We start from the raw sequence: 14,017 nt of genomic DNA, 5'->3' as shown, positions 1-14,017 counted from the left end.
TTTGTGACTTGTTTCTGGCGTTTAACTCTAGACAACAGCGTAGAACTGGCGTTCAGCGCCCTTTTAAATCGTCTAAACTCGGTCAAAGTATGGACTATTATACATTTCTGGAAAGCTCTAGATGTCTACTTTCCAACGCAATTGAAAGCGTGCCATGTTGAGTTTTGTAGCTCCAGAAAATCTACTTTGAGTGCAGAGAGGTCAGAATCCAACAGCATCAGCAGTCCTTCTTCTACCTCTGAATCTGATTTTTGCTCAAGTCCCTCAATTTCAGCCAGAAAATACCTGAAATCACAGAAAAACACACAAACTCATAGTAAAGTCCAGAAATGTGAATTTAACATAAAAACTAATGAAAACATCCCTAAAAGTAACTAGATTCTACTAAAAACATACTAAAAATAATGCCAAAAGCGTATAAATTATCCGCTCATCAATCATACTAAAAACTATGTAAAAACAATGCCAAAAAGCGTATAAATTATCCGCTCATCAAGGGAAAGGAAATATTAGGAATGTTTCTTTTGATGAGGATTCTGTAACTGATAATGATCAGGTCTTTGTACCTATTATTTTTCAAGATACAATTATAGTACAAAAGCACAATAAGAATCCTATTGTAGATCCAGTTACAGTACAAGAGAACAATGAAAATATCGTAGTTGCTCAAAATACTGCTATAGCATAGGAAAATAATAAGAATCCTCTTCAATCCCAACCCATACAGCAAGTTTAACAACCTCAAGAAGTGCCATTAAGGAGATCCAACAGAGAAAGGAGAAGTGCAATTTCAAATGAATATGTAGTCTATCTCCAAGAACATGAGGATGACATTGGTTTGACAAAAAATGACTCAATCAATTTTCTTCAAGCCGTGCAAAGTTCTAACTCTGAAAAGTGGATCGATGCCATGAAAGAAGAGATGAAGTCTATGAAAGACAAAGATGTTTTGGATCTCATAGAATTACCTGAAGGTGTGAAACCAATTGGTTGTAAATGGATATTTAAAACCAAAAGGGATTCTAAGGGTAATGTAAAGAGATATAAAGCTCGTCTAGTCGCTAAAGGCTTTACAAAAAAGAAAGGCATAGACTATAAAGAGACTTTCTCTCCAATATCATCAAAAGACTCTTTTAGAACCATAATGGCACTAGTAGCTAATGTTGACTTGGAGCTACATCAGATGGATGTAAAGACAGCGTTTCTCAATGGTGATATTGATAAAACAATGTATATGGTACAACTAGAAAATTTTGTATCAGGCGATTCAAAATTTATGGTTTGTAAGTTAAAGAAATTCATCTATGGTCTCAAATAAGCTTCCGTCAATGGTATCACAAGTTTCATCAAGTCATTACCTCATATGGTTTTGAGGTAAATATCATAGATGATTGTGTATACCACAAGTTCAATAGGAGTAAATGCATCATTTTGGTCTTATTTGTTGATGACATTCTACTTGCCAGTAATGATAAATACTTGTTGCATGAAACTAAGAAATTTCTATCGAACAAATTCGAAATGAAAGATGTTGATGATGCCTCTTTTGTATTAGAAACTGAGATACTGAGAGATTACTCTCAAGGTATTTTTGGATTATCACAAAATAACCATATCGAAAAGATTTTAAGTAGATATGGCATGAAAAGTTGTAGACCAATGGACACACCTGTAGCTAAAGGAGACAAGTTCAGTCTCAAGCAATGCCCCAAAAATGATCTTGAAAGGACAGCAATGTATGATAAACCTTATGCATCAACACTAGAGAGTTTAATATATGCTCAAGTTTGCACACGTCCCGATATATCATTCATAGTGGGAGTATTTGGTTGATACTTGAGCAATTCGGGCATGGATCATTAGATAGTTGTCAAACGTGTAATGCGTTATTTGAAGAGAACAAAGGATTACATGCTTACTTATCGGAGATCAAAAAATTTGGAGATCATTGGATACTCTGATTCCGATTTTGCGGGATGCCAAGATAGTAAACGCTCTACTTCAAGTTGTATATTCATTTTGGCTGGAGCAGCTATTGCATGGAAGTCTAACAAACAGACTCTTATAGCTTCCTCAATAATGGAGGCAGAATATGTTGCTTGCTTTGAGGCATCCAAACATGGATATGGTTGCGAAACTTTGTCACTGAGTTTCGTATATTAGATGACATTAAAAATCCATTGAAGATATTCCATGACAACAAGTCAGTAGTATTATACTCTAACAACAATAAGATTTTGACAAAATCGAAGCATATAGACATCAAGTTCTTAGTTGTCAAGGAGAAAATTCAAGAAAAATAAATTTTCATAGAACATATAGGAATAGAGTATATGCTAGCAAACCCATTAACCAATGAATTGATCCCTAAAGTCTTTCATGAGTACACTGCTCGAATGGGTGTCAATATTTGTGATGCCTTAGTTTAGTGGGAGTTTATTTTATGCTATATTGCTATATGTCCTATGACAAATATTGAATTATTTTCTGCAGAATTAAGTTGATGGTTTATTTCTTGTAATGGTGAAATATTCATTTTGCAATATCTGTTTTGTGTTTGATCTCAATAAAGTTTTAAAGTTGAACCAGTTGGAAATAGACCTGCATGAGATCACTTGGCATGTAATTTTCATATTACTCATCTAAATTTAATCTATGTCGTTAAGTATATTACGATGGTGATTGTTGTGGTTCAGTCACGACATTAATGTGTGTTAAAAGATGCGGTGATTCCATATCTAATATATGAGATGAATCAGATTATTAAATTAATAAGGGAAATAGCATTCAAATGCACGCATAAAGTTTATAAGATGTGATTATGTCAAGAAAGAATATATGTATAGCCCAAGTGGGAGATTGTTAGGAAATTATTTAATTTCCTAATTTGTTTGTGGGCAATACATATATTAATTATAATCACAAATTATGCTATTTCAAATTAAATGACTTATATAATGGTGATCTCATTTATTGTTATAAATGCTAAATTGAATAAGTCATAATTACTTTTGATTTGGAATTAAATGAGAATAAAACCAGATATTATCTTTTGGACTTTGGATATATTATTTTTTGGATTTTAGATATATTATCTTTTGGACTTTAGATACTATTTTTATTTAGATTTTAGGATTTAATGGGTGCCATACTCAAATATAAATAGTTCTTCAGGGTTTTGATCCCCAATATACCAAAGCCGCCTCAGCAACTCTTTCTCCATCAGAGAAGTTGCAATTCAGCTACCCTATTAGGGATATAGAAGGTTTTGGTTGAGGAAGACTGAGACAACCCTTTCATCAATTTCTAATTTCTAATTTTTAATTTCTATGAGTAAAGGTATGCTTCCGCATTATGATATATTTTTTGTGATTCAATATGGATGATCTGGATTAATAAAATAATTTATTCCAACAAACGTGACATGAAAAATGTTAGGGAGTAGTAAGAATTTATTGTTTTCGGTCATTACTTAGTTATTAATTAAATTCTTTTAGTCTAGTTTTTTTAGTTTAGTAATTCAACAACACACTTTATCTCATACTTTTAAAAGTTGATGGCTAAATAATAATAAAAAGTAATAAATTTTGATGGTGTTTTAACATTTCTCAACGTGGCATATTTATTGGGCATAATTGCTTAAAGTAGATGCTAAGTATTTTTTTTTTAGACTTGGATACTAAGTATTTATAAAAGGTTTAGGATTAAAGAATTTAATTTTGATGTATTGTCAGTGTAAAATAATTTTACATGTGTATCTAATTATATAATGCCACATTAGTAAAAATAATTATTTTTTACATTAATCGTGTGTATAGTCATTCAAAAAAATGAATGTAATTATACGACTGTGTAAAATACTTTATCCTATCAGTGTATAAAAATTAAACTCTTTAAAGAATGGGCTCGTAAGTCATAATTGAATTTACACAAGTTCAAGGATACATAATTACACTTTTCGACTTTTTTTTATTTAGCTCAACATATTCTTTTGTTTTTGGATTTTTGCCTCGTAAAAATTCACATCCAGGATTGATTCCCAACAATAGTTGGGTTAGTGTACGTAAGTACGTAAAAAAATCAACTATCATATAACAATCCTTTAAAAGAAGGTTCATTCAGTAGTGGATTTTCCATGTGATAGCTCTTAGGCTCATCCAAATTTTTCATGTGTGCCTTATTACAAGAACATCCCTGTTGTATCTCACTAGTCACTTTCTTATCATCCTTTTTTCAGCTTACCTTATATTACATGTACACACATTAGTGCATATTGTTTGACTTGCTATCACACATATATATCGAGACAAACAATCTTCTGACATACTCATTGTAATCTACGTGTGGTCATTTCAAATTCGAAAATCGGTGAGTCTTTATCATAATAATAATAATAATAATAATAATAATAATAATAATAATAATAATATACAAATGATGATGATGATGTGAAACCAAATGCACAATAATAATGATTAATTCTATGCTTATGTTGACCCATTAGCTTATTAGCTTATTAGACAGAATTTGAGCCTAATTCAAGTGTTAATTTTGTCCCATTATTTAAGTTATATAGGTGGAATTTAATAATTTGGTAGGGATAAGATTAAGAAACTAGATCAGAACTAATTACTAAAGTTCTTATCTAAACCTAGCATAGAGTTGGTATGTAATTAGGCTTCTCAAGTTTCTAATTAAAAGTTCGATTTGTGTTAGTGTATGCAATGAAAGTTATGTAAAAAAAATAAAAATAACAAGTTATCAGTACTTTAAGATACAAACTTATTAATATTGATTACTATTCATTTATATAAAGCTTGGCCATGTAACCTTTCATCGTAGCATCACCATCAGTACAATTCATCATGATATCATCGTACTATATATCGCAAGTAGCTATAAGTAGCTACATATACAACATAAAAGAGATAAGAGATCACCCAAGTTTGTGAATATTTCGATATCCATCTCACTTCTGAAATATCACTCCGAAGGACTTTCTTTTTGGATTGGCTTCCTTCTAATAAGGTTTCCTTCTCTGGTCTTTCTTTTCCAGGTAATTATTAACATTGATGATAATATAACTTTTTTTCAAACATTTCTTATATTCTTTTAAGCTAATTTATATTTAATGTTCTTTTGATTTTAAACTCTTCTTTTATTGTGGTGACAACCAATCAGTTATTTGAATTTTATTTGTTGACCATACCATACATTGAGTTTCAGGCAACATGGATAGCCTCAACTCTTACTATCAAGGATGATACTTTTATATGGAGGTCAACTCCAACTTAGTATGTAGCTACCTCAGTGAATAGACAAAATTTTTATTTTCTATATCAAGCTTATTTTGACTAGCATCATATTGTATCATACATTTAACGCTTGATACCTTCTCTATTGAAGGAGATGGGTGAAATTTCTTCAACATTCTATAGGAGATTTAAGGATGCACTACCAAACTTGATGACATTTTATGATTCAGTTGGCAATGAAGTTGATGTGGTCATTGAGAAGTGTCATCGAACTGCTAAAATTGTTACCAGCTACAATAACCTTGCCGTGATTTATGGCCTCAAAGATGGAGGTTGGTTAAGTGTCTGTTACGTTGGCCGAGATAGATTCCTCATTTTTGAAGTGAAGGACCACAACATGAGAACCAAAGAGCTATGCTACCCACCATTGAAGCTGAGTATGGACATCAAACCATCAATTCCTGTTTTGGGAATCATAGAACTATCTGACAATGATACTAATGCAAGTCTGCCGATTGAAACTTCTGAATCTGTCCAAGTTTCACATATAGTATACTAACAACCTGATGCAGCTATGGATAATTCCAAGTGGGATGATGCCACTGACCAACTCCAGCATCTTCCAGAATCTGTGTTGAATCTGTTAACCTGCATTGACCCTTCCACATATTATGGTCTTGAACCTTACTTTAATAAGCTGGAATCCAGTGTCAACAACGAGGATCAACATGACCAATTGGATCCAACAAGACCATTAATTTCACTTCCTACATTTCCGGCATCTCCATTTTTAGATGTCCTACAGACGAAAAATATATCCTCTGCAGTGGCCAAGAAAACAGGTGATAATTGTAACATTAGTACTGAGTTTGTTTCAACTGAGAATGCAGGATTTTCAAATGGTCAGAGCCCTCCACCACCGAATCCTAACAATGGCCTTTCACCACCGCGTTCCCCCATCATGCAAGGCTTTTATTCGATTGTCAGGGTGATATTTGAGTACCAGTCAAAATACTATTCTATGGTATGTCTCTGCAATTCATAAATATTATGCTTGCTTATATTGAATGAAGTCAATTTTCTCGTATCTAAATATCTAATAGCCCACCATTTTATGCCACTTTCATTTGGCAGCTACTTCCATCTGCTTTCTCTTTGCTTGCGTTTCTTTCGAGGCCTGATTTCATTCGCGTTAGAGAGTTACACAAGCCACCAATCATCGTGAAGCTTCGATGGAGGAGCCTCATGTCATCAGAAGCCTTTCTTACCAGGGGTAGGAGAAAATTTTCAGTCGACCATGGCCTAAAGTGTGGAAGTGTAGTTTGTTTCTGCATCCCCATTAATGATGAAACTACTATATTTGTTTCTATATTACATATCTAAGATGTTTAATTGGTAATGTTTTTTATTTTAGCAATGCCTCTGCAGGGGCATGCAGTATTGCAGTGTCTCAACCATGTGTAATGTGGTATTAATATCATTAGTTGTACCAAGTTCCATCTATCTATAACTTAAATGAATTAGAATTTTTTTGGCTCGACTTATGATTAGTTTATGTTTGAGCCAATTGAGACAAGGGCCAATCTAACCAATTAGAACTGTTAAATTATCCGCTATAAGACATTCATACACCTTTAATATACCAATTATTATTAAGAAAATATAATTAGTATTTTAATTTTATTAAACACCTCACCAGCAACTAAAATGAATGTAGTTATTTGTGTTACAAATAGTTCCAAAACATAAAATGTAAGTTAAAACTTGAACAATGATAATGCTTATCTATGGCTTATATTTGCAAGAACAATAAAAAGCACATGATCTCTAGCATACCAACTCTTAATAGCTCAGTTATGGCTCAGTTATTAATGTCTATCAGACGTGATTGTGTGTTCTGTTGTCATCGTTGTTAATGCCGAGTGTAACGATGCTATTGATGATATGTGGTTATAAATATAAAGGTAACCCTGCTTTCACATTCTCTTTGCTTCATTATTAAAACTACAACGATTATATTAATAGATTATAACCGGAAACCCGACCCGGGCCCCTTTGGAGCCAACGTTGTAGTTTTATGTTTGTATAAAAAAAAATCCAAAAAAGCAATCACATTCCTTCATTCCATGTTCTCACAGCCCCTTTCTCTTTTTTCCTTTGGAATGGAGTCAAAACCCCAGCTAGCCTTCATGACCTCCGCTGCCGTTTGGTCCCCATCGTCTGCGCGCTTAACCCTCTCAGTTTTATACTTTGCCCATAATTCTCCGTTACACAGGTGCTCAGTTTTTTTTAGTTTTTTTATGCTCTGTTCAGAAATTATTCAATGAGTATTGAATGTTTTGTGTTCTTATTGAATTATTATTTGATTATTTGATTATTATTATTAATTGATGAATTGATATTAGGCAAATTTTGGGTGTGGATGCTCTGCTGCATTTTCTGAACTGTTTCTGTCATTATTGAATTATTATTTGATTATTATTATTATATTGGCAGTAGTAATGTGGTTCAGTTACCGCCAATACTGCTATTATATTATATAGATTATGTTTAATTATTCTATTGGTCTCTATAGTTTCACGAAATTTTTAATTAGGTCCATATACTTTTTTTTTCCTTTTAATTAAGTCCTTGCACCAAATTTTTTTAATTGAGTCTCTACACTTTTTCTTCCTTTTATTTGAGTCACTGCATCAATTTTTTTAATTGGGTCCTTATACAATTAAACCAATTACTACCAAGAGGGACCTAATTAAAAAAAAATTAGTTCAGGGACCCAATTAAAAGGAAAAAAAGTATAAGGACTTAATTGAAAATTTCACGAAACTATAGGGATCAATAGAGTAATTAAACCTATAGATTATATTATTATATACATGTACATCTAGATGTCGATAGATGTAGATATACGTAGTTACTATTAGGGTGAAGTACTTTTTTCGTCCCTAAGGTCTGAGGCCAAAATCAAAATCGTTCCTGACTTTTTTTTATTATTAAAATCATCCTCAGCATTACAAAATGTTATAAAATCGTCATTTTCTAATTTAATTTTATTTTTTTACCAAATTACTCTTAATAATTAATATAAATAATAAAAATAATATTAAAAAATAAAAACAAACCCTTCCCCCCTCCCCTCCACCTGCACCCCCACTCCCATATCTCTTCCCTTTCTTCTCTCCCCATCCCCTTCCTCATACCCCTATATTCGAAACCCCCAAACCCCAATCCCAACCCCAATTCTTCTTATCTCCCTTTCTGCTGCCCTACTATCTCCGCCCTTGCCTCCTTCTCCACCTTCTTCTTCCTGTCCATCACCAACATCAACCCTTCCTCCATTGGTATTGGCCTCACCTTCCTCAGCCACCCACCAACGACAACCATATTGGCATCGACCTCAACGGCATCGTTTCAGCTTTGGCCACCGATTTGGGTTTCTTACTCCAGTGGTTCCAGCTCTGGCCGCTGCCATCACGTCGTTCTCCATCACTGTCGTTTCTTTCCTTAGCCACAGCTGCGACAGTGCCAGCAGCAGTAGCTTCCCACACGTCGTTAATGGATGGCTCATCTTTTTCTTTTTAATTTTTTAATTTTTGTTGTTGCTGATTTTGGATTTGAAATTATTGTTGACGATTATTGAATTATTGTTTAATCTAAAATTTTTGTTGATTTATTTTGTGGATGTTGCTGTTGATTTATTTTGGGACTGTTGTTGTTGTTGAAAGAAAAGTGTTGGGAGTAATGAGTGGGTGTAATAATTTAGAATGATGAACGGGTAATAGAGATAAAGAAGGTTTGTTGGTTATGATGGCAGTGGTCATGGTTATGGTGGCAGTGGTGATGGTGGTGAGAAAAGGGAGAGGGAGGAGATGCGAAGCAATGATAATGATGTGAAGTTAATGATGAGGGTGTGGAGATTTTTTTATTATTTTTGTTTAAGGGTAAAATTGTCCAAAAAATATTGTTTATGGACAAAAAGATAATTTTATAACGTTTTGTAATGTTGAGGATGATTTTAATAACAAAAAAATGTTGGAGATGATTTTGATTTTGGTCTCAGACCTTAAAGACAAAAAAATACTTAACCCTTATTATTACTATNNTAATTACTGATATTGTATAGATTTAGATTAGATTAGCTCAATTATATATAATGTACAATATTACAATAATAAATACAGTTATAATAATAATAATTAGGATTTTCATAATTATGTCTATAATTACAAAGGAGCTAATTTACTGCAACTACTGATATTATATAATGTAGATATTAGATATAGATTTAGATTTATATTAAATTAGTTATATACACTATATACAATATATACAATATACATGATATGTATTTAGTATATTTGTTTATTTGTTTATAGCAACGACAATCACGTATATATCTTGGTGCAACTATTGATTTTATATTCACAATTTTTGAAATTAATAGTTAATAACACTGTTTATAATTTCCTTAAGTCTGAACCATATCATGTGTCCTATATGTTTCGGGCCAACAAAATGGTGTTCTGAAAATATAACTGAGGAGATTGTACTGTTGTTCGTGGCCTCATGCATTGTGGTCAATGTAGTTACTTTTTGAAAGGTTACTATTTCGCTATACATGAACAACCACCATATCACTAGTATCTACAACATCAGGCACTTCCCACCACCACATTGGGCTACATGTTGCTATAAATTCATCACCCATAGGAATACTCCAGCATCACTTCAGTGAGAGTTCAAGTAAAAATTCTTTGTAGCTCCACATATATTGGTTACAAATGGCAACCACGTACAACCACCTCAAGGATATTGAGGCATCTTCTAACCACTTAATATTGAGGATTAAGGTGAGGGTCGTGAAAATATGGTTATTGTCTCCTGCTGAGCAAAAATACGTGAAGCCAACTTTAGAGTTGGTGGTCATGGATCACGTGGTAAGCTAACAACTATGAGCTAGCATTAATTTTCCTGATCAGTTTGTTAGGCATATAATTTTTTTCCTATATGAGTTTGATACCAATTTAATACCAAGCTTTGTTTCCAGGGCAATCGAATCCAGTGCACTATTAGGAATGCTCAGAGGAGGCTCTTTGAAGATGAGTTATCGGAGGGATAAATCTATATCGTATGTAACTTCTCAACCTCCTTGAATGACCAGAAATACAAGGCCACTAATCATGCATGTAGGATATACTTCAAGAGGGATACTCAACTTCAGATGGTACATGATCCATCATTTCCAGAAAATGTGTTTCGTTTTATTCTTAATGATCTAATACTAAACCACACAAATGCTCAATCGCATCTTATAGGTATGACGAAAATCAGTCCCAACCTTCCATTTAGCTTAATCAAAGCTGAATCATATATCCATCAATGTTTATTACTTAGTGATTAGTCATTATATATTATTTTGTTTCAGATATTATTGGTCTACTTACTGCCAAAGGTGACATAATTGAATTTACTAAGAATGGCAAGAAGTGCAACTACATTGTTCTCAAGCTTGATGAGATGCAGTTAGTGTTATATATTTTCTTAGTAAAATTGTTACTCACATCATTACTCACGGGCTAAGTGCATCTCATGTGGGATTTGTTTTATTCATGTGTGTTTTACGTATCCTCCCTTCATACTTTTAAAACAGGGGAAAAGGCAAGATTAGGTGTACACTTTGGGAGGATTTTGCAACTAAGTTGGTCAAGCGCATTGAAGAGTAGCCAACATCAGAGTACATCCCCATTGTACAGTTCGCTAAGTTCAACCTCTTTAAAGGTTTGCAATTCAGTTGCTCTTAGTAGTGTAGGACATTTGCACTTCATATAATTGCTTTGAAAATTGGACAATGAGCATGCTTTGATTCTGTCATTGTGTAGTTATTTCTATATACCTTAATTGGCACAAGTGTAATGGGCATATCAAATACCAATCATAATTCAATTCTCTACATCAATACAGACTTCCAAGAGGTTTAGGATTTTGCAAGAGGTAATACATCTAACCATGTCGTTTGAATCAATTTAAGACTCATACACTAAAACAGATTAACGAAATTCATGTACAATGTAAAAAATTTAAGCGTCATCATGGCCAGGGTTCCACGTGTAAACCAACTATCCCAAATTGCTGCAGAGTGATGAGCGGATATTTTATACGCTTTTTGGCATCATTTTTGTATTGTTTTGGTTATGTTTTGTTTAAGTTTCATTACATTTTCATAGGTTTTAGTACAAAATTCATATTTTTGGATTCTACTTTGAGTTATATTTTCTAATAATTTCAAGTAATTTCTAGCTGAAATTGAAGAGTTTTGGCAAAGTCCGATTCAGAGGTAAGGAAAGTGTAGCAGATGTTGTCAGATTTTGACCTCCCTGCACTCAAACGAGCATTTCTGGAGCTACAGAGGTTCACATGATGCGTTCTCAACGGTGTTGGAAAGCTAACTTCTAGAGCTTTCCAGAAATATATAATAATCTATACTTTTCTTCGAAGGGGCCTGCCCATATTGGGCGTTGAACGCCAAGGACTACCCCTTTTCTAGCGTTCAACGCCCTCAAAGGAGCCCAAGCCAACGTTGAACGCCCAATCACCCCCTTTAGGGCGTTCAACACCCACCAAGAAGCACAAGACAGCGTGGATCAACCCCCTGATGTGCGTTCAACGCCCATCCCTCAGGTTGGACGCCAAGCTTAGCCCAAGTACTCAACCAAAGTAGGCCCAAGAATGGACTTTCACACATTTAGTATAGTCTATCATACTTTTGTACTTCTTAGTTATTAGGTTATTATATATAGGAGAATATCACTCTTGTTTAGGATCTTCTTCCACCACTTTCGAATTCACATTACTTTCTGTAAGCTATGAGCTACTAAACCTCCTAAGTTATAGTTAGGAGCTCTACTGATTCTCATGGATTAAAAATATTACTGTTTCTATTTCAATACACGTTTGATTCTATTCTCTTGTGCATTTTTGGTCTTCATCTCATGAATTAAGGATGAACTGTGACATTCATCCTCGTTCTACATGGGTTCTGTGTGAGTCCTGACCCGGATAGCATTGAATCACAGCTAGAGAATGCATTGCAGATTCTAAGAGAGTGCTTGGGTGACTTTGGATAAGTGACATAAAATTCCGTTGACTGTGGGTTACTGAGGTCTCTGTGGCGTTAAGGCTAGAGTCAGAGAAGTAGCATTTCCTGATCTGAAAAATTCGACCTTGTCTGTGGCATTTTGAGTAGGATTGCGAAGGGGAGTGGATTGCTTAGGTCTTCACCTTCGGCTATAGTGGGAAGCCATGAGTTGACTTGATGAGAGGACATGAGTTGCTTGGATATGGTGGACTGCTATGGTTTAGAAGAGGCTAACTTGATGAGGATGCTACATGAGTTAGTCAATTACGGCTGTCATTGAATGAATCATTCGTTATTGAAGTAAACAGTAAGAAAAGTTAATCCGGAAAGAATACGCATCTCCGAAGCCTTAACTGAATCTCTATCACTATTCTTACACCAAGCTGGTATTTCATTCTTTATTATTTTGTTTATACTTTTAACCAAACAACCATCTTTTCTAATCGCCTGACTAAGATCTACAAGATAGCCATTGGTTGCTCAATCCAACAATCTCTGTGGGATTCGACCTTCACTCACCTGAGGTATTAGTGTATAATTTGCTTATATTGACACATGAAACTTAGATATGGAATTCATCATCATGTGACATGCCATTTTAAATTTCAGATGCTTGGGATGCAGGTGATCTAGTGCACCGTTGTTTGTACTGTAATGCATCAATGTAGGAAGGCAAGAGACTATCGAAAACTAGGAAAAATATTGTACCGAAATTTGGACTATGTTGCATGGATGGTAAAGTAGAACTACCAATACTAAAATAGTATCACAAACCCTGTGGTGCACGAAATTGTGATGTCCAGGCTCAAACAATCCCTGGCAACGTGAGCAACTCGGTGCTGTTGCCGGATCAAAAGGGAATCTGGCACTGATGTTACCGGACCAAAAGCTTGCCGAAAACTCAAACAATCCCCGGCAACGGCGCCAAAAACTTGGTGCACGAAATTGTGATGTCCAGGCTCGAACATTAGTCAAATGTCCTATTTATAATAAACTAGCTACTAGGGTTTACATGAGTAAGTAATTGATGCATAAATCCACTTCCTGGGCCCACTTGGTGTGTGCTTGGGCTGAGCTTTGAGTGTTACACGTGTAGAGGTCTTGCTTGGAGTTGTTAAGTGTAGCACGTGCAGAGGCCATTTGTGGAGTTGAACGCCAGTTTCTGTGCCAGTTTGGGCGTTCAACTCTGGTTTTGGATCCTTTTCTGGCGCTGGACGCCAGATTTGGGCAGAAGGCTGGCGTTGAACGCCAGTTTACGTCATCAATTCTTGGCCAAAGTATGAACTATTATATATTGCTGGAAAGCCCTGGATGTCTACTTTCCAACGCAATTGGAAGCGCGCCATTTCGAGTTTTGTAGCTCCAGAAAATCCACTTTGAGTGCAGGGAGGTCAGAACCCAACAGCATCAGCAGTCCCTCTTCAACCTCTGAATCTGATTTCTGCTCAAGTCCCTCAATTTCAGCCAGAAAATACATGAAATCACAGAAAAATATACAAACTCATAGTAAAGTCCAAAAATGTGAATTTAACATAAAAACTAATGAAAACATCCCTAAAAGTAACTAGATCCTACTAAAAACACACTAAAAACAATGTCAAAAAGCGTATAAATTATCCGCTCATCA

General features: G+C 34.5%; 1 protein-coding gene and 1 long non-coding RNA gene across 11 annotated transcripts; both read left to right on the top strand.

The window, feature by feature from the left end:
* On the top strand, window positions 4,969-6,805 carry LOC107632959. The gene is made up of 4 exons (XM_016336600.2): window positions 4,969-5,056; window positions 5,227-5,294; window positions 5,407-6,279; window positions 6,390-6,805. The coding sequence occupies exons 3-4, from the start codon at window positions 5,830-5,832 to the stop codon at window positions 6,636-6,638; spliced, it is 699 nt and encodes a 232-aa protein (XP_016192086.1). The 5' UTR covers window positions 4,969-5,056; window positions 5,227-5,294; window positions 5,407-5,829; the 3' UTR covers window positions 6,639-6,805.
* LOC107630322 lies at window positions 7,342-12,045 on the top strand. Of its 10 annotated transcripts, none has more exons than XR_002359239.1 (7): window positions 7,342-7,530; window positions 9,729-10,192; window positions 10,303-10,570; window positions 10,681-10,777; window positions 10,906-11,033; window positions 11,135-11,246; window positions 11,553-12,045. It is a non-coding gene; the product is annotated as an uncharacterized LOC107630322 (long non-coding RNA). The 10 variants fall into 10 exon arrangements; XR_002359240.1 differs by having other exon boundaries at window positions 7,345-7,530; window positions 9,912-10,192; XR_001618244.2 differs by lacking the exon at window positions 7,342-7,530 and having other exon boundaries at window positions 9,647-10,192; window positions 11,565-12,045.

Source organism: Arachis ipaensis, chromosome B03 (assembly GCF_000816755.2).
Source record: "Arachis ipaensis cultivar K30076 chromosome B03, Araip1.1, whole genome shotgun sequence".
Taxonomy (NCBI): Eukaryota; Viridiplantae; Streptophyta; class Magnoliopsida; order Fabales; family Fabaceae; genus Arachis; species Arachis ipaensis.
This window is presented reverse-complemented; position numbering and strand designations above follow the sequence as displayed.